At 42.3% G+C, this 21,706-nt stretch overlaps 1 protein-coding gene across 1 annotated transcript in view; it reads left to right on the plus strand.

Moving 5' to 3' along the window:
* The window catches only part of Arid5b (AT-rich interaction domain 5B), a 184,519-nt gene that overhangs the window by 15,583 nt on the left and 147,230 nt on the right, over positions 1 to 21,706 (plus strand). Inside the window, exon 3 of the mRNA XM_052164626.1 lies at positions 16,593 to 16,818. Within this exon, the coding sequence (XP_052020586.1) occupies positions 16,593 to 16,818 (226 nt within the window). The remainder of the gene's footprint in view (positions 1 to 16,592; positions 16,819 to 21,706) is intronic.

Here is a 21,706-nt window from a genome sequence, read left to right on the forward strand (position 1 = left end):
CCTCCTCCTCCTCCTCCTCTTTCTTCATCTCTTTTCTTGGTAGTAATATATAAAAGGCTCTACCCCGGTCCAAAATCCTTTCGAAGACGCAAACACAGCAGAAGGATGTAGCCCAGCCAGGATGCCTTGGGTGCACCATAGTTAGGGGAAGGATTCTCTAAAACAAGGGCTCTCAACCTGGGATCCTGTCTTGACCCCTTTGGAGGTCTCCTGACCCTTTCACAGGGATCACCCAAGACCATCAGGGAAACAGATATTTAAATTACAATTCATAATGGTAGCAGAATTGCAGTTATGAAGTGGCAACGAAAGAAATTGAAGTAGCGACAAAAGAAATTTTATGGCTGGAGGTCACCATGACATGAGGAACTGTCCTAAAGGGTGTGTGTCAGCATTAGGAAGGCTGAGAACCACTATTCTAAATAGAGATTGCATGCCAGCTGGGACATTGTGTCCTTTGCTTTGGGCTAATCCCACAGTGTATATCAGGTTATTCGAATTCAGTTGGAATTACTGTTGTGGTACTCCTTGTCAAATTATTCCAAAATATATGGAATGTCATAAATACCAAAAGGTCATCAGATTTACTGTGTCTTAAGTGAAATTATTTGTCCCCCTTTCTGTTGCCAGCGAATATTCACCATAGGAGTTGGATTGTGTTTTGTGCTCCTAAAAGTTGAATATGCCTTCAGCAATAATGTATTGGGTTGTAAAATATCTATCATGGTTGGGCAGTGGTGGCGCATGCTTTTAATCCCAGTACTTTGGAGGCAGAGGCAGGCGTATTTCTGAGTTCGAGGTCTACAGAGTGAGTTCTAGGACAGCCAGGGCTATACAGAAAAACCTTTCTCGAAAACCAAAACCAAAACCAAAACCAAAACAAACTATATATAAGAAGGTTCTAATAAGAGGAGCTGAATATGTTTTTCTAATATAATTTTTGTATGTGTTACATAAACGGTGATATCTTTTAAAATTATCAGTGGGCTCTGCTTCCTGTTTTGTTATAGTATTTGTTCTGTTTCTTCACATTTTTGATGTTACTGTCAGTAATTTAATAGTCAAGCAGGTATTCAAAGAATCCCTTAAAGAACCTATCTGATTGGCAGAGTGAAAAATATTCCTGTCATGCCAAAATATGAAGATGCCTCGATTGCCTTAATTAATCAATTTATGTGTGTGTGTGTGGGGTGTGTGTGTGTGTGTGTGTGTGTGTGTGTGTGTGTGTGTGTGTGTGTGTGTAGTGGGCGTGCCTCTCCCTCTCCCTTTTTCTTTTTTATAAAAAAGAGCAACCTTGTCTAAATTTTGGCCAGAGATCTTGCAGAGTTTTGTGCTCATGGCCTTATAGATCTCAGGCTCACACATTGCCAGCTGCTCCCCCAGACCAGCAGTCTTTAGAAGATGATTTTTGATTGACAAGCTAGAAAGAAAAGAAAAGCCATGAGCCATAGAATCCTTTTGTGGTATCTAAGAACAAAATACATTATTACTCTAGAAAAATATAACCTTTCTATTTTTCAGTTATAAATCTTTGATTTCCACTGAATTAAACCTAATCAATATTTATTAGTATTATGAGGGGATCGTTGAGGAGGCCAAAGATAAGAGTGATACCAGCCCATTTTTATGTAGGTGCTTCTTTCATTGGTAACATGAGATATTTTCCCCCCTCCAATCTTGAAATGTCCGCGGGCATTAGTATGTAGTCCTTGAAAATGTTCAGAGATATCGTCCCCTGATCCTGCATGTAGGCAGAGGCATGAAATATTTTTCCATTGGCTTATCATCTGTTTAGAAGAAAGCAGTGTCCTCTCCAGAGACGGTTGAAACTGGAGTTTAGCACCTTGCTGCACAGATATCCCATTTTGTCACCGTGTGGTAGCACACAGTGTGTCCTGTGTCACAGATCTTGGGTTTGCTTATCCATTTCTCACACAGCAAATTATTCTAGCTTTGCCATCTTAGGCAACACTTACTCTTCTCCGTTTTTGTGGGTTGGAGGGGGGGGGAGGGCTGAGCGGAGGTTACCTGGGAGTCTCTGGCTTGACATCTCTCAAAACTACAACCACAGTGTGAGCTGGGGCTTTTGCTACCACAAACTCTGCTGAAGGTGAATGGGCTTCCAGGTTCATTCCCTTGTTCCCCTGGAAGGTCTGACATCCCCAAGGACTGTTAACCTGAATATCAAGTGGTCTCTTGCTATGACACATGGGCACCTGTGTGTATCCCATCACACATGGTAAGCCGGTTCCAGAAGTGGTATCTCATTCCTCTCTGCTTAATTCTGTTGATCAGAATGAGAACTTATGCGTCATCCATGCTCAGACATAGATCTGGAGGGAAGAGAGTTGGGGGCTTGGAGACCTCTAAGTGACCTTCTATGACCTTCAGGAACAGAGCTGGTTTTCATCTCGCACAGCTGTTCTGTGGGTTGAAGGACGGTCTTGCTCTGTCTTGCCCTTTCTTTCCTCTTATTAGGCAGCCTTCTTGGGCAGTTCTTGCTCCCTCTCCCCAAACACCGCCTCCCTCTTGTAGGCATGTAATTATAGATGACATACACACCAGACAGCAGATTGCTTTAATCTTTTAAAGATTTGTTAGTCTTACAGCATGTCAACAAGCCATATTGAGTCTTTTTTAAAACCTAATGTCTTGATCAATACATTTGAGGAGTTTAGCTCAAAGGGGCATTGTATCTGATGTGGGTAAATCTAGCTAGAGGGACAGGAAAGCCAGTAGCTGGTAGAAGCAGGTGCCACACAGCATAAGAAAGAGGAATCTGTCTGGTAGAGTCACTGAGATAGGACATTAAATCAGGATGGTTCTGAAAGACAACTAAAAATCCAGATAAAAGGCATTGTTCCTTGGATTTGTGTTTCTAATGAACAAGATCATTGTTGAGGAAAGAGGAACAAATGACCCCTTCCCCCATGCCCTTCAACCTCAGTGCACCAACTGAGGAACAGCTGGCCTTCCGTCCCCTGAATTCCATGGAAATCAGCCTTTCCCCTGTGGAGACTGACCTATATTTCTCTTTAAGGAATAATGCGAGTTGATTTTCAGCAATGTGTTTCAGATATACAAAGGCACTAAATGTTCGAAGAGGAAGTCGATTTCTGCCAGCTTCGAACAAAACAATGATGTACATTTTATTGGCTTACTTTGGGTCAGGGTTGTGTGTGTAGGTGTCACAATGTATACACCTGAAGGTCAGAGAAGACAACTTTTGAGACTTCCGTTCACTCCTTGTACCATTTGGGTTCAGGAGACTGAATTCAGATCAGGAGGCACTTTTACCCACTAAGTCATCTTGGTAGCCCCTGATCAATGTTTAATATTTATTGTAAATGACTCCTGGGAAAGTATTTGTGCAAAACCTAGGGGTACGTTGACCAAATGGGTCTAGACTCAAAAGAGAGCCCGCCTCAGTTGCAAAGGACACAGTTAGGCTGGACGCTCTCCTCAAAGTCTTCCTCTGTCTTTGAAGTTGACCGCGGACCTTCAGCCACTGCTCAGTTTCTCTGTCTCCCAGGACCTTCCCTGGCTCTACCCCACATCCTGGCCCTCAGCTGACACTCTCTGCCCCTCCCCCAGTAGCTCCTTGTTTGTGATTTTGTTTACTTTCTGGCTTTTCTGTTCTACTCCCCCACCCCCATTTCCACCCCATCCCCACCCTCATCCCTACCCCTACCCCCACCCCCATTCCTACCCCCAGTTTATATACTCAGAGGTAACCATGGGGACCAGAAAGACAGTGATTTTTGTCTCTTTCATTCTCAACCAAAAGCCACCATGCCTGATACATAGTTGATGTTCAGTATTTAACGGATGAAGAACATTGCTTATGACCACTTGACATTTGGCGCACTCAACTGAGGCCCGACTGGTTCCTGGTTACTCCCCTACCACTATACTGGTGTTCCAAGAGTCAGAGTCTTACTTCCAGATCTTTCCTGTCTGGTGAAGCCAGCATCAAGGATGGAAGTGCAGATCAATTTTAGCCTCTTCAGGCAATACGCCCTTGACGAAGGGCATTTTTTTTTTTATTTATTCATCCATTTCTCTCCTTAGTTGATCCTCAGCTGGGTGCTGGATGCAGAGAGATGGGGCAGCATCCTGGGATCAGCTAAAATTCAGTCAGGGAATGAATGCTACAATAAAAATCTCTCCTGACTACATGGGGTAAAGTTCATCTCGGGAACATTTCCATGCAAAGATGCTGCCCTCTGAGTTACCTTCTGGGCCTGATTATGAGAATGTCCAGTAGAATTCACTCATTCATCCACACATTGATTCAGCCATTCTCAAGCTCCACCTGGAATACACAGGACATTAGAAGAGAAAGGGACACTCTATAAGTTTGAACCCCACCTTTCACAATTCACTAAGGAAAATGTAGACTGTATTCTGTAGTTTATACCATCTCCCTAAGATCACCAGAGCTGGACCTAGAAAGTTCTAGATGCCCAGGTGTGTTCTCTGCTTTGGGCCCCACACCACAACTTCTAAACGTAAGCAGAAATATCCATAGCAGTTTCAGATCGACTCTCTCCTCAATCCAGGCTTATTCAAAAATGTGCAAGAGTTATTTCTTTTTCCATACGGAGTTGAGGGGGTTTGATCGAAGAGGGTTTTGATGGAAGGCTGGCTCCTTTATCGAGGCAGAGCATATCACCAGGCTCCGGAAAAGTAGAAACTAGGACAGAAAAATACAAAGCTCTTTAAGTGATAGGACAATTGACATTGCTGCACAAAGCTGGAGGCTTCAAATTAGCCAGGTGCCGTCGTCATTGTGCGTGTGTGAACTGGTGAGTGAGACAGTTAAAAAGTGATTAACAAGAGGGAGCATGCCCAGATCGTGTGTGTGTGTGTGTGTGTGTGTGTGTGTGTGTGTGTGTGTGTGTGTGTGTAACCAGAGACAACAGAAAGGGGATTTCCTAGGTGTCTACATAAAAGTTTCCTGAATGGGTGCAGTTCAGTCTTGCAGTGATTCTGTCCCCATTAAGGACAATAAGAGCAAGAGGCCAGGCCAGATAACAGTGAGCTGTAATTCAGGTGTCCTCCACCTCTATCCCGTACCAAGGGAGGCAAAATTCTTTCATCTTTATTCGTCTGAGACAATGCTGTTTTGCGGTATGGTTTCTTAAGGCCCAGACAAGCTTCAAACTTACTATACGGCCAAAGGTGACCTTGAACTGCCCATTCTCTGGCCACTACACCCTGTGTGCGGCCATGACAGCTGTGAGTCACCAGGCCCAATGGATGAGGTTCTGGGATAGGGCTTCACACACACCAGGCAAACATGCTACCGAATGAGGTAACCCGTTCCTTTGAGAGTTTGTGCAAGGTCAGTCCTCCTGAACTGTATATGAGAGTACTAGAGAGAGTCATGTATTGATTTTAAACAAACATGCAACAAAACACACACACACACACATACACACACACAAACAGGAGCCCTAAGAATGAATGTTTTTGAGTTATTTCACATAACAGTTAGAGAGTGTATCTTAAAAGCTAAGTAGATGGTGATTTAGGGAGACAACTGGTATGTATGTGTGTGTGTGTGTGTGGTTGTGTTCATCATTGTGCGTGTGCACACACACATACAGACAAAATACTCTTATCAGTAGCTCAGGTGAGAATTACCCCCATTTATCTTTTTTGTTTTGTTACTGTTTTAGTGTCCAGAGCTAAGTATATGGGTGCCAAGCTAGATAAGGCAATCTGAAAGCAGTTAAAGAATAGATTGTGGAGTTAACAATCCATTAATTTATCTGAAGGAAACCCAGCCAAACTCAGGCCTCCAACTCAGTTTTCCTCCAACTCAGATATAATTTCTTCTTCTCCGTGAAAATTGTCCTTAACTTTAAGGAGACAAAAACACAAAAGAGAAGAAACGGAAACTAATTGGAGGCTATTTTGGGAGGTTTGTTCCCCTTGACACTTTCTTTGATGGAAGAAGAGACATGTTCTGCTGCTCAGGGGGAGCAGTCTGTCACCTAACAGGATTTCACTTGGCATGCCTTAAGATGTAGTTATGAACACACAATACTTAAGTTTGTTGTTGTTGTTGTTGTTTGATTGCTTGTTCATATGCAAGTGCTGTCTGTGGGCCTTACCCTGAAGGATGGTCTCATTACTGATCACATGACACATAACACATTGCTACCTCGGAGCAGTGCTCCTTAACTTGATTGAGCCTGGACAGATTCCCATAGTTCCTGGAGCTATGGGGCCTTTCCTGTTGAGTGACTGTTGAGGGTAGTGAAGATGGTGGAAGAGGAGAGGCTGGGATAGAAAACAGGAACTCAGTGGCTAAAAAACCTTCATGGTGAATCTTTTCCATGGAGCTCAAAGGTTAAGACAAATCCTAGCATACAGTAAGAACTATCTTCACCACCCAGAGAGGAAGATCTCTGTGTTTTTAACTAGAACGTGAACAGCAATGTCTAACTTATTTTGGAGGCAAATGAGACATCTCAGGAAAAGGCCAATGGGTGGATGAATAGAAAGAAAAAAAATAAGAGAAAGATAGAAAGAAAAGAAAGAAAAATATAGATACATAGATACTTAGCTACATAGATACATACATATATTTATAGATACATGGATATATAGATAAATATATAATAAACAGATAAACAATAATTTTTTAAAGGGATGGCAAGATGACTCAGTGGATAGAGGCTCTTACCTCCAGACCTGACAACCAGGTTCTATCCCAAAACCCACAAGATGGAAGGAAGGAATAAATTTTCACAAGTTGTCTTCTCACCTCTACTTGCATACTGTAGCTGGCGTGTGCTTCCTCCTCCTGTCTCTCTCTCTTTTTCTCTCTCCCCTACTCCATCATCACACACACACACACACACACACACACACACACACACACACACAGTAGTAAACATTTTTCATGAAGATATTTTTCAAATATTGCCTGTGCTCCTATGTCTAAGGTCCTGAGACATAACAGAGATCCCAAGAGACACAAGGATGACACCTGTCACTGTCACTTTGGGAAGGAAAAGAGAGTTAAGCAAGGGTACAGTTGTGATTCCACAAAAAAAAAAAAAACCTAACCATCTGAGCTCTTACTGAAGAAGACAGAATCATGCAATTCAGCAGCAAAGACTGATGCCAAAGGAAGGCTTAGCATTATGTTTCAGGTAATAATAGCAGCGATTCCCACTGGGGGCACCAGCTTAGAGCCAATAGCTTGTTATTTTGCTTCATAAGGACATTAGGAAATGATAGCTACCATCTATTGCCGTTCTTGTATCAGAGAGGATGATATTAACCCAGACGACAGATAAGGACTGGAATAGAGTATGTCTGTGGGTTCGGTCCTTGTCTGGGCACCCATTTCTTCTCTCCATCAGCCTTTGTCTTCATCGTCAGAGCCCCTGAGCCCTTGTGGTTCCATGGATTTCAGCTATAATGGTGTCCTCCAGGATTGAGAGGCGTCTGAAGGCAGTTGTGTTTTCTTTTTCCCTTCCTAGGACTATCTAAGCTGATGGTGAAAGGGTCTGCCCATCCTAGTCACTAACCCCGCCCTTCTGTGACCTTCTAGAAAGTGCTACTGAGTTGGTACCAGCCTAGATTCCTGTGTTAGCCATCTCTTGTGTTTCCTTTTTTAAAACAATTATTTTTTTATTTCTTATTTTGTTTTTATTTACTTATTTTATGCATATGAGAACACTGTAGCCATACAGATGGTTGTGAGCCACCATGTGCTTGCTGGGATTTGAACTCAGAACCTTCGGAAGAGCAGCCAGTGTTCTTAACCGCTGAGCCATCTCTTCAGCCCCTCTCTTGTGTTTCCTCTATGGTGCGCCGCCTCAGTTTTTGGCTCTTTCCTTTGTGACCCATTGGGTTGTCTTGATGAAGCATCCTCTCTCTTTTGCTGGGGTCCTGGGAGCTACAAGGACAGTAGCATGATGAAGCTCTACGTTTCCCTCATCTTCCCGCCCGTACCACTGACCTACAAAAGCTTCCCTATCTCTATCCCTTTACCTGACGTGTACGTGTTTGTGTTCACCCTGAGTGTCTCTTAAGCACATCACAACATCAGGGACAGCAATTGAACAGTGTGGGAAGGGCCTCATGCTAGAGAATTTTGAAGGGGGGGGGGCCTTGTAAATCAGGGGGTGTGATCAGAGCTGGGCACTCAGGTGACAAGCTCTCCACCACATATGCTTGCCCAAGCGTCCTAAGAGTTGACACGATCGGTCTCTTCATTCTTGGATCCCGTAAGGATGAAAATGTTTCATCCTAAAAAAAAAAAAAAAAGATTATTCTTTTTGAGAATTTCACAACGCGTTTTTGAACATTGATTCATCCCCCCCCCCCCCAGGCCTTCCCTTAACCACTCTCTCTCTCTTCCTACCACCTAATTTTTGAGTTTTCTCCCCATCAAGTCTACTTTGTATTGCTCAACTAGTTTTGGGGAGTGGGGCCTGTTCTGGCTTGTAGTCAGTCTACCAGGGATCACCTTATTAGAGCAAAAGGACCCCTGCCTTCCCCCGCCCCCGCAGCTATGAAAAGCCAACCACCCCTTACCTAGTAGTAGATTGCCACGCCCACACACCCCCACTTTCACGCAGGGATCCTCTTTGGCTTGAGCTTGCCCGAAGGTATTACGTATGCGGTTACAGCTGCTGTGAGTTCTTACGAGCAGCTGCCCCTGTTGTGTCCAGAAAAACAGTTTCCTTGATGTTATCTACCACCTCTGACCCGTAATCGGTCCAACTCCCTCTCTCCCATGGTTTATCCCAGAGCTCTGAGGGGAAAGGGTGGGGAGGGGGAGGGGAAGGGTGCGGTGTGTAGGTTTCTTTTAAAGCCAAGTATACCAGTCTCTCAGTCCTCAGCACGTTGACCCGGCATTTGTGGAACCCAATGGGCTCTTAGTTCGGCCTTCCAGTTTGTGTAGTTACTACCATGATTTACTGTTTTTGTGTCTCCATGTTCTGCTGTTTTAAGCGCTATGGGGCGTATTGTGAAATCTGAGCTGTTCCTGGCAGTTTGAGAAGAACAGCCCCTGCTCTTATCCCTGCCCACCTCCAGGTCCCTGAAGAGCCTTCAGCTATGATTTGCAGGACTGTGTCCTTGGGGCTTAGCTGAGGTCCGCCATGGTGGTGGTAGTGGGAGGGGGTGGGAGAATCTCTCTCTGTTGGCACAGACTTTGTTATCAAAGACATAGGCTTAGCTCTTCGTATCAAAAATTCATTGCAATTGTTTAAAAAGGCATTGAGAGTTCAAAATCTCTCTCTGGTCTAGGTCTCCAGGTGGTCCCAGGCTATGAGCGGTGTGAGCTGTGAGGCTCCTGGTGTCATTTTTCAATATTATAATCGGAAGCAATGCTTGTTCGTTCTGTGGACAAGAGCTGGAAGGTTCCAGTTTCACTTCTATGTGTCACTGCTCGTGACTTCGTCACAAGGATGCTGTAAGGGACTAGAGATGGGTCTCTCTGCCTTGCAGGTTATCTATGGGAAGGAAATGAAGAGTACTCATCGAGGAAACGTTAGCCATAGCTGGAGTGTATTTAACTCTCCTCATGTCAAGGGAAGTATTGTTGATCACGTGAGCAAAACCAGCTATGTAGTCCACTAGAGTTGATGCTTAGGTCCAGAAAGCTGGAGCGTGGCTGACTGTATGGAATCAAACTTTAGGATGTCTTCATGGGCATTCGAGATGAATGTGCGAAAACCCCATCCCCATCGGGAGTGGCTTCTTCAAAGATTGAAACACAGAAAAGGAAAATCTGGTCCTTGACGGGAACTAAGACTATGTCTCCTCGACCTTCTCCCGGGGTTGTGGAATGAGGAAGTAGACAAACAGGAGCCAGGAAAGCTGAGTGGAGCCCTCAGGTATCAGCAGCTGTGCGGGCAGCTGTGGGGACAGCTGTGGGGGCAGCTGTGGGGGGCGGGGCTGGGGGAGCAGTCCTCAGGCCTCTCCTTCCTATCTGTGAGCCGATCGATCACCTTCGCTCCAGACCAGACTCTCTTCTCAAAGATGTACATAGAGTCAACAGCCTTGGGACTCAAAGACAGAGTTTGACTCCAAACCAAAGCACAGGTCCAGCACCAGACACCTAGGTCCCCCTAAGCTTGTCTCTTCTCAGCAAGGCGCCCCAAAAATGGGCAGCTCGGTCCTTATCTGTGTCCCCCTCCCCCAAGGAGGTGGAGCATAGAAAAACTGCCACAGACCTGTGAAAGTGGACCCGTGGGAGGGGTGCACATACCACTGAGTTCTTAACACAAAGGATTTTACTTCAAGGGTAATTTAAGTCACAAGCTTACAAGGAAGTCAAGGAAAACAAAGAATAAGATAATACCTTGCCCCAGTGGTATGATACAGAATTCTTAATAACTTTGTTCTTTCTTTTTGTTTTTTGGGTTGTTTTTGCTTATTTTTTGCTCATTTTTTTTGTTGTTGTTTGTTTTGCTTGTTTGAGATAGGGTCTCTCTCTCTCTGGTGTTTTTTGTTTATTTGTTTGTTTGTTTGTTTGGTTTTTTTGGTTTTCAAGATGGTTTCTTTCTATAGACCAGGCTGGCCTTGAACTCAGAAATTCACCTGCTTCTGCCTCTGAAGTGCTGGGATTAAAGGCATGTGCCACCACTGCCTTGCTATGTCTGTTTATTTAAATGAAGGATCCTTTATAGTAAAAGTATAGAAACCTCACTGAAAATCTGTTTATGTGAACTGTAGCGGTTGGTTCTTACTGTATTCAAAGTAAAACAGGCTGGGCAGTGGTGGCACACACCCTTGATCCCAGCACTCAGAAGGCAGAAGCTGGTGGTTCTCTGTGGGTTTGAGGCCAGCCTGGTCTACAAAGTGAGTTCCAGGACAGCCAAGGCTGTGCAGAGAAACCTTTTCTCAAAACAAGCAAACAAACAAAAAATGAAACATAAATTATTGAAATACAACATTCATTACAAAATAATAGTGCACTACCCACAGGTGAAGACGGTGGCTGTCCCGGGGAATTTTATCACTTAACACAGCATCATGTCGCACCTCTGATGTAAAAAGTATAAAACGTTTGGAGAAGAACACTGACTTTTTTGTGTGACATGAGATTAGGCAAAGTATTCAGAGGCAAAAATAAAATAAAACAACTCACAATCCATAACAGTAAAAAACTAAGCCAGTGAGATACACATGAATTCTTCAATGAAATGCTTGTTCTGTTATAGCCAGAAGACATTATTTTTTTTCCAAAGATTTGTATCATTCTATATTTGTATGCATGCTTGTATGTGTGTCTGTGTACAAATGCTCACATGTGTGGCCAGGTACCCACAGAGTCCAGGAGAGGCATGAGGTCGTTCAGAGCTGTACCACTAGGTGTTTGTGAAGTGTCTAACATCAGTGCTGGGAACCAAAGTCAGTACTATGGAAGTTCAGCAAGCTCTCCTCATAATGGCTGAGCTATCTTCCTGGCCCGAGAGGGTATATATTTTCAATCAACAAATCTGACAAAAGACTTGAGTCCAGAAGTTATGAAACCACTCAAAGCTCAAATTTTAAAACCAAAATTTACGACTGTAAGATTTAAATACATAATCAAAAAGAAAAAAGAAAAAGAAAGCCAAAAAACCCTAACTCCTGAAAAATAATATTTTGGCATCGCTAGTCATGTGGTGAAATAGAACTGGAAACTGACAAGAGGCGAGAAACTACCATGCACACAGTTAATTAGCAGTGACAGTGTCTAGTGATGGCAGGGATGAGGAGAGGCTGGCTATCAGTCAGAATGCAAAATGGTAGAACTATCCCAGAAATCACTTGGGTGGTTGTGATCCTTCTTCACCCATGTGTTAAGAAACCCAAGAATGTGTGTTTGCCAAAAGACCCGGGAATGGAAGATTCGGTTCTGTTTGTAATTACCCAAACTGGAACATCTCAGAAGTCCCTGTGACTGTGATTGGTTGAATAGAACTTTGAGTCTGTCTACCCAGCGGGCACCTGCTCATTGTAAGGAGATTCAAGCTGTGTCTCTTCAGGCAACAACATGACAAGGCTCACAAGGCCCTGTGATGTGTGAGAAAAGCCATCACAGAAAGGGTCCTGTGACAGGGTTCAAGGTGTGTGACACTTTAAGGCAGGATGGTCAGGGGTTGCCGGAAGCTGATGGGAGAGGGGTCATGACCATGAAATATGAGGGACTTTTAAAAAGTGTTTTTAAAAGGAACCTTTCTTGTCTTGTGATCACAGTATTGGTGGATATAAGAGTTGGTGAAGAACTTTGTGAACGTGTAACATTTTCGTGGAAGTCAGGGGTGATGAAATACATTCTCAGATACTAGTGGATCAATGAGAACGCTTACACAGTCATATGGATTTTGTTAATCTCTTTACTATGTAGCTTCATAGTTAGATCTGGTACCTGCTCCCATCCCCACTCCAATATGGCGCCCACCGTGAGCAGCAGGTTCAGGGAAACCCTTCAATGCTCTTGCCATATTTTAGTCATCTTCTAACTATCCTGTCTTTCCCCCCACTGTGTCCACATGTCCCTGGGTTTGCTTCATGACTTGGTTCAAATTGATCCTTTTTAAAAATGAAATTTATTTAAAGAAAGATATCTCTATATTTCATACAACATACAACTAGAAAAAAAGTATCTGTTTCCAGTTATCTAAATAACCACAAAATAATTAAGCAGGGAATTATGTGATATTATGTAATCTTCTTTGATTAATTGTATCTGTTGTATATACGTACATATTATATATACACACATAATATATATGCACACATATCTCTTGACTGTGCAATTAATCTAGCATGTACTCAATATGTATGTGAGCCTCAATGATACTCTTTATGTCCTTACCCCTTGTTTCAAATGATACATGAATTGTGGGTGGGCATGCACATACATACATGTGTGTATGCGTGTGCGTGTGTGCGCGCATGTGCGTGTGTGTGTGTGCGCATGTGCGTGTGTGTGTGTGTGTGTGTGTGTGTGTGTGTGTGTGTGTTTTCCTGTGCTAAGCCTCTTGTACAGACCCCGTGAATCCTAGCCCTGACTATGGCCAGTAGCTGGTATCCTTATCCTTTAAAAGAAAATACCGTTCAAAATAATTGCAGCCCTAGAAGGTTAGGGAAGTTACTATATGTTTCACAGCAACAAAGTTCAGGCCTGGGATTTGAACCCAGGCACCCAGGCTGCAAAGTCACCAGATGGGAATTCTTGATTGCCTTCGGAGCCTGGCAGTGAGTCAGCACTAGGGTGTGTCACTGACCTTCAGGGCCCTCCTCAGGTACACAAAAGGAGATGGAACAGATCAAGATGTGTCCACTGAAATAGCTGGTGTCAGCTCTGAGCTGAGCAGCTTGGGGACTGGCCGGGATGAAACTCTTAGCCTAGAGGGGATTTCACATCTTGAAAAATAAAAAAAGCATGTGCTATTCAGTTTCTGGTGGTTTCAGTTGGTTCACTCTTGCTTGTTCCTTTTTTTTCATCTCCTTCCTTGTTTTGTTTTATAAGAAAAGATTGAAGTCTAGGTTTTTGTGTGTAAATTTTCCAACCTTTATCACATGCGGAAGGGCCAGCCCTGGCCTTGGGGTTGGCTGCTGTGTGACTTCTGGCCTGGATTATCTTTTCTGACTTTAGAAAATTTGTGCTCCAGTGAACTGATTTTTTTTTTTTGTACAGTCATAGACATCAAATCCCAATTACAGAAACAGTTTAAAGCAATGACGAAGAGGAAAAAGACCTAGCAAGTTTCTTAACATGGGCGACATAAATATTGATTAAACACCGGGTTAATTGAAAAGTCAGGGTCCATTAACAAAATAACAACGTGTATTTCTTTGTAATCCTTCTGTGTTGTCTGTGAGAGTGAATCAGGGATATTTATTCAATATTTATTCAGTACTAATTCTCAGTTTGCGGAGAGCTCATGGAATCATGGTATGAACTTATTGGAATTCTTTTCATAGACACAGAGAGACTTGCCCAAGAACGGGCACTATGAGAAAGTTAGTCAGCCCTGACTCAGAATAATAAGTATGAACATGTGACAGATACCATTGTGTGCTCAAAGGAAGGCTTCCCGACACATTTTTCCATGTGCACGTGGGTCGTTTTGTTTCAGAGAGTTGTGTGCTGTTTCCAGTTCTTATCAGATTTCCTTTAAAATCCTCACATCGAACAATGGTGAAGAGATGCCCATCTCTCTAAATCCACAGTAAAATACAAGGCTGTGTTCACAGTTAAGCCCAAGTTGGGTTTTTTGCCTTATATGTTTGTGTGAATTCCTGCCCCCGCCTCTGTCTCTCTGTCTGTGTCTCTGTCTCTTTGTCCTCTCTCTCTCTCTCTCTCTCTCTCTCTCTCTGTGTGTGTGTGTGTGTGTGTGTCTAAGTGAGTGAAGGGAGAGTCTAGGGCAAATCTAGAAAGATAATCTTGAAAGACGAGTTTATTCATTAATGACATCATAAGGATTGTATTTTTCTCTTGGTTAATAAACTATTTGTTCGGCGGCTGCTGAAAGGCAGCCAGGACGAGTCATGTCGTTTCTCGGAAAAGATCTGAAGCAACTGGTAATTGAAATGATAATAATCATTTGATCTATTTGAGAATAACACTCATCTCCAAAGTTGTCTATTCTACGAAGCCTTATTTGGTCAAAACGTTGCCAAATTCCATCTGTGTTCATGTGGAGACTAATATACCATGATGCTTGATTATTTTCCAGAACATTCTAAATGCTGTCCCTGGTATGCCCCATCCCCCATCACAGAAGCTGTCCCATATGCTTTGAAACAATACCCAGCCTGGACTTTTTTTTTTTTTTTAAATTCTGACATTTCATAATCATCATGTAATAGCTATAAATTCAGGACGAGCAGAGGTCTTCTATTTCAAGAAGAAATAGGAGAGTTGAATGTGGGTGAAATCAGCCCCTGCAAATGGCTTTTTTTTTTTAAATGTGCCCCACAGTTTATAAAGTCTTGAGGTATTTTCTTGAGAAGAGGGCAAAACACAATTTCCACTTTGTCTGCCTTTACGAGAAGTTCATATTTGATCAAGATAAGAGAGGTGATCCCGTTACCCAGTCTTGAGTTCCATTCTTAAGAGAGTTCTTGTAACTGCTCTTTTTAACAACCTTCTTTTTCTTAGAAGCAGTCCTGAACAGGACAAGGAAAAGTGAAATTTACCTCTTACCTTAAAACGTTCAACAGAACAAAGCTGAGTCCCTCTTACTCTGCAAACATCATTTTAATAAAACTCTTTTTTGTTTGAGTTGGAACAGTGTGTGTGAGAGAGGCTGTTAATGTGTGTGCAGTGTGTGGTTATGTGTGTGTGGTGGTTTATGTGTAAAGTGTGTGGTGTGTGTATGTGGTGTGGTGTATGTATGGAGGAATGCATGCGTGTGTGTGTGTGTGTGTGTGTGTGTGTGTGTGCAGGGTAGAGAGAGTTGTATCTAACAGCAAAATTAGCTAAGTTTCGTTGTGAATTCCTTTCTGTCTAATAGTTCAGAGACATCTTCCTGTTGTTCTTTTGTCAGAACTATTTTGAAATTTTTCTGTAAGCTTTAGGGGTTTTTCACAGCTAAGCCTTCTTCAGAAATGTTCAGTCAGAGAAAGGGAGAGAGTCAGCTCCAGTTAAACTGTCAAATGCTTCAAATCAGTTCATTCAGAGCCCAGGGAGAGGCTTCCATAAGTCTTTTCCAGAGAATCTCTGAGCCAGGGGCCTCCTTTTTGTTCCTCATAGAGATATCCACTAAATATCTTGCTGGGCTAATTCTGAGACAGAAAACTTGTTTCCTGGAAGCAATTAGAGATGCTTAAAATTCAAATTTATGATCCTTGGGAGGAACCGAAGCTTCAACGACTTTTCTTAGATTCAAAGGCTTTCTCACCCCCCTCCTGCCCCTCCCCCTCATATGTATTAAAAGAGAAAAAAAAAGTCCCCTCATTTCTCAGCTTGCAAAGTTTTTCAGAAACACGAGAATGTGTAAGTTGCTTTCAGTGGGAAGCACATAACATTTATGGAGTATTTCTTTGGGGATTACATCACAGTTTTATTTAATTTTTTAGGACAAAAGTTAAATTCAATATTTGTGTATAAGCCAAGGGAAAATGTACCATAAACATAGGAATTTAGGGGTGAGTCAGAGTTCCAAGAATTCTAGATTTACTTAGGCCATTTATATGAAGACAGGCTAACCATTAGTCATTAAACCTTACTTTTTTTTTATTTGCAATTAATTGCACCTAAAAATTAGCTTTCACCCAAGGAGTTAGATTGGTAGATGGGGCTTTGTGTCTAGCATTAAAAATGCCTTTTAGAATTACTGTCTCCTGTTTCTGGAAACCTCCTAACTCACAGCAAAACACATCTTATAAATTATTCTTTAAACAAAGAGGCCTGGGAAGCCACTGAGCTAAAATGAGTTCCCGGTGCTCTTCTCATCCTAAAAGCTACACATAATCTGCTTGTCCAAGGTTAGACCATTCTCTGAAAGGTGAGGCTAGACCCATGGTATCCAGGTGGGCTTGGTTAAGAATGGATCTTTTTAATTTTTTATTTTTTCAAACCCAGAATAACATTTTCTGTTCTTTCCCACCTCTTGTAGGATGAGGTCATCGCTGTCTCTGAAAAGGTGATTGTAAAATTAGAGGACCTTGTCAAATGGGCGCATTCTGATTTCTCCAAGTGGAGGTGTGGGCTCCGAGCCACTCCGGTGAAAACCGAGGCCTTTGGGAGAAATGGACAGAAGGAGGCTCTGCTCAGGTACAGGCAGTCAACCCTCAACAGTGGGCTCAACTTCAAAGACGTTCTCAAGGAAAAGGCTGATCTGGGTAAGCATGGCTCCTGCTTCTAAATTCAGTGTGCAATGAGCTACATTCACTCTGTCCATTGATTATCCTGGAACCCCTTACTATCAATATATTTACACGAAACGTAACTATTTATATATAAATATAAATCTTACTATAGTAAGAACTATGTATGTAAGAACGATGCAATAGCTAAGAGTAATATATTATTTAAGAATTATCCTGGAACCCCTTAATATCAATATATTTACATGAAATGAAAAACGATGTATGAAGAATGATGCAATATGTAAAAGCTATATATTATTTAAGAATTATATAGCTAAGTCAAGAGGATCGCTAAAGCTACCCTGCCAATCAAATAGATGAGCTACGGGACAATGGAGGGGGAAAAAAAAGCCAAGAAGCGTGGCTTCTAAGGAATAATACTGAATGTTATCATCTGACCGCCACAGGGAGCCACATGCACACAAAGTGTCCCTAGAAATACACACACAAAGAATTACATCTTATAAAATTACATGATCACATAGCATTATAGTATGTAATTTTTATTAAAAAATTGTAAATATGTATATTATGTATGCGTGTTTGTAATTGATTGATTTTAATGGGGCCCAAGACTGTGAATTGCCTGGGCAGGAGGGGAAAACGTGTGGCCTGTTGTATTACAGGGTCTCTTTTGTGTAAAGGCTCTTACTGGGTGACATAGCACATGGCCTCAAATAATGGTCTATGTGCCTTCAAGATCTAAGGCTTAATTAGGGTTAACAGTGAATTAACGGAGACTTGAAATGTTTGCTGTAGTTGGGTAGTAGGGGTTCAAGTCAGAATTTCAGGTATGTAGTAACCTGAAGCAAAATGGTGACTCATTTACTTCCAGGGTAAGAGAATGAGCTAGAAACTGCTGGGGTGGGTGTCCCCCGCCTTTCCTCCCTCTACTCTGTGGTTATCCCTCCTTCTGGTCTCCTACAAAGGAGTGTCTGGACTTTAGATTTCTTTTCTCTCCAGCTTTGGAGTGTTCTGGACCATATCTGAACACCAACTCTGCCCTTAGGTAAATATGTATGGTCTAATCTTCATACAAACTGGGACACGGTGAAGGCATTCTCCTGCCTCAGCAGTCACTTCTCCCGTGACTATGTGACCCCCGTCCACCCTTTGTCTGGACCTGTTTCTACCCTAAGTGGCCTTCAGGGCCTGACTCTTCTGGTGTTGCTCAAGACCAATGCTATTGACCTCCTCTTTGGCCTGCTTGTTTCCTCTTCATGCAAAGAGGAACTTCATTTTTAACTTTGTGAGGTATCTTTTTCTTTTCATTTGTCCACAGTGATGATTTTCTGATGCCTTCACATGACAGCTTCCTGGGGTTTTTTTGTTTTGTTTTTAAACCTAGTACTTAACTTTTACAAGAAACCTTGATGATTTCTTTTAACGGACATAGACTGCATAACACCAGGGAACTGACTCTCTTTCATGTGAGTCTGGTTTGTGGTGAGGTGTGCTGTTTCAGCAGCAGTGTCGTGTCGTGTCGTCGAGACCATCCTGCCGTTTCATACCACCTGTCGCCTGGCAGCTCTTGGATAGATGCTGGACGGTGGCATTTTAGACCCACAAGCTCACTTGTCATGTGCACAATTAGAGAAAATTATTAAGGTAGCATTCTTTCTTCTCAGCCGAGGAATATTTTTAAAAATAGTCTCTACGTATTTCCTGTTCACACAGGCCTGGTTTTATCAACCCACCCTGACTACTTTTATAATGTGTGAAAATGTTGACTAGCAGTGAATCTGCTAGGTCACCTTCTTCATGTGTGACCACCATTGTGTCTCCATTTTCTGGCTTTTACCTCAACATTAAAGCCTTTCTTTGTCTGACTTTTTTTTTTCCCTTGAGTTATGGAATATAGTGTTACTAATAAAACATTAAACAGGAAACCCGAGGGGGACAAAAGGCTATGTAAATGGTTAAGGTTGATGTCACACATGTAAACCAGAGTATTTATAGCAGGGTTGTTTTGTGTTTCAAAGGGATGGTTTATTAATGAGCACACACACACACACACAGCCCAATTTCTTAACTCCATCTAAGGAGAGTTTGAGAATCTTGGATTCTTTCAAAAAAAAAAAAAGTTCATAATCTTTGTGGTTCCCTCCCTCCCCCCACCCCCTTCCTCCCTCCCTCCCTCTCCCTTCCCTCCCTTGGTTCCAGAAGAAACAGGTTTTGCCTAACTCTTCAAAGCCCTTGCTAAAGGTTTGGTCTTGAATATGCAGATTAGCAGCTTTTGAAATCAAATTGAATTTGGATTTACCAAGGAGAACCTGGTTAATGGCAAAGTGTAGTTGCCCTAGAATCTTCTCAGTGGGGCTGAGATGAAGCCCAAAACTGTAGACTGATAAAAGGCTTCCCAGATGATTTGGTGTGTGTGTGTGTGTGTGTGTGTTGTGTGTGTGTGTGTGTGTGTGTGTGTGTCTGTCTGTCATTTGGGACCCGTGTGTGTGTGTGTGTGTGTGTGTGTGTGTGTGTGTGTGTGTGATTTGGGACCCGTTTGTGAGGTTAGTTTGGGAAGGGAGATACTCAACAAGAGATTGATTGAGAGACCCTGGGGGGAACAAGAGAGACCACATACCTTTCCTTTTTGTAAATGTAAAGTACCCCTTTAAGGACAGAATGCAGGGCCTTGAAATTCTACTGGGTTGGTATGAACTGTGGGGAATTTGAGACAAATAGCTTTCGTAATTGGAATGCACGCTGTGTTGTAATAATGTGCAAAGAGAAACAAAAACTTTCCTTAATGTAATGAGTTTTCATTATCTGTCTGATCTGAAGTTTTTGTGAATCCACATTGTTGGGCTTTAGACTGGGGACCTGTTGACCAAGAACACTGTGGATGTCTTTGGCCACGCATTGCTGGGTCCCAGAGATTGACTCTTCTTTTCTCTGGCTGTCACATCAAAGGATTTGTTGGCCTTTCTTTCTACCTCAGTGTTCTCTTTCTCACTCAGTGTCAGTCTCTCTGTGCTTCTGTTTCTCTCTATTTCTGTCTCTGTCAGACTCTGTGTGTGTCTTTCTCTCTGTGTCTCTCTGTCTCTATCTCTGTCTCTACATCTCTGTTTCTGTCTCTCTCTGTGTCTCTGTCTTTCTCTCTGCCACACCAAAAACACCCAAACCACCCCCAATACCACACTGTTAGTGGAATCTCTCAACTTGCAGGGCCTTTCCTTCTGTAGAACCTTCCTCATTGTTCTCATCAAAGAAAGATGAACTTTTGAGATTGCTTACGGACCCTCCCGCTAGCCCGGAAACGGGCAAAGAATGGAAAAACTCACCTCTCCGTTCAGAGTGTACAATTTTTTTTTTAAAGCCCAGTTCCTCTATCCTGTTAAAAAACATCAATAATAACGAAAGAATTAGGTTGACTCTCAAACTCTCAAAGGCAGCTTTTTTTTTTTTTGTTACAATATAAAAACCAACTAAATGAAAGTGCTTCTCTTGCTCAGAGTTACTAAGTTTCCTCCTCTGCCCGCTTGTGTCATTTCCTGTCTCTCTGTGAATAGTGAAAGAACAGAATTAAAACAACACAAATGTGTGTCTGGCAACAAATTAACGCTGAACCAAGAAAAGCTTTGCCCATTGGTACCTCCCAGTGGCTACAGCAACTTTCTTCATCATCCTGGCCTGTTTTTTTTTTTTTTTTTTTCTTTTTTTTAAATCACCTTTCCCCTTGAGGGCAGCCTGTCTGTTTTTTTAAAACCTTCTAGAGTCTTCATTTAAGGCTCTTAAATGGTTGCTGACAACAACTACAGATGCTGCTAGTGAAAAGGCTAATCATTAAAACAATAAACATTTCTTCCACTTGATGCAACACATTTATTGGTCCCCCCCCACCACCTCCCTTTCCCCTTAAAAAGAAAGTTTCACATAAGACCAACACCAACTGGGGGGGGGTGGGCTCTCCTGGGGTGGGGGTCTCCTGGGGTGGGGGCTACTGCAGCCCATTTCAGACTGCAGGGTGGGGTGTTTTTGTTTGTTTTCTCGTTTTGTTTTTTTGTTTGTTTTTATGTTTTTAAAGTGAAGAAATATCTCCGTGTGGGAACAGAAGGGTTAAGGAATGTGTTATTCATAAGCATAACGAACACAAAACCTGTTCTTCCAGAAGAATCAGACTGATTAAATCATTCACTACCCAAGCCTCTAGTTATTTATTTTTGTCTTCAGAATTACAGTACTTAGCTTTGTAATAAAGTGGACCTGATACCCATATTTGGTATGGCACTTGGGAGTCGTCAAATGAAGACTTATTTCATTTTACAAAAATTTTAGCAACTTAGGAGTATAAATACTATCAGTTAAACATAGCAAAGTTGCATTTTTTTATTCCTTGGGCTATCATTTGGGGGGGAAAAATCAAATTATTTTATACTACACTGTTTCTCACAGAGTCCCTTTAAGTGAGGTATGAAAGCCAGTGTAAGCTTTATTGGCCTATAAATATGTCATTATAGTTGGACTACATTTATATGCTTCAGATTGTTGTTTAAGCCAAGAAAATATGTCTCTACAGGTTGATTTTTTTTTTTTTTTGAAACCCTTTGAGGGATACAGCAAAATGCGTTTTAGGCCAAGGTTATTAAAACAGCTTTTTCTCCCCACCCCCCTTTTTTTAAAAAACAGACTCAATGTCAATTACCATACCGCTGACTGTCTGCGGATGGGCGGTTATGAATGCTCAAGTCTCTAAGTATGTCTTTAGAAGAAAAATATTTAAAAGAGGGGGAGGTGGTCGGTCTCTTTTTTGAGGAGAAAGAAAGGGGTCTGGGGGAAGGGGAGAGGGAAGGACTGGGAGGAGAGGAAGAAGGGGAAGCTGAAATCTAGATGTAGTGTAAATTAGTGAATGAATGAAAAAAAT

Source organism: Apodemus sylvaticus, chromosome 19 (assembly GCF_947179515.1).
Source record: "Apodemus sylvaticus chromosome 19, mApoSyl1.1, whole genome shotgun sequence".
In the NCBI taxonomy this organism is placed as follows: domain Eukaryota; kingdom Metazoa; phylum Chordata; class Mammalia; order Rodentia; family Muridae; genus Apodemus; species Apodemus sylvaticus.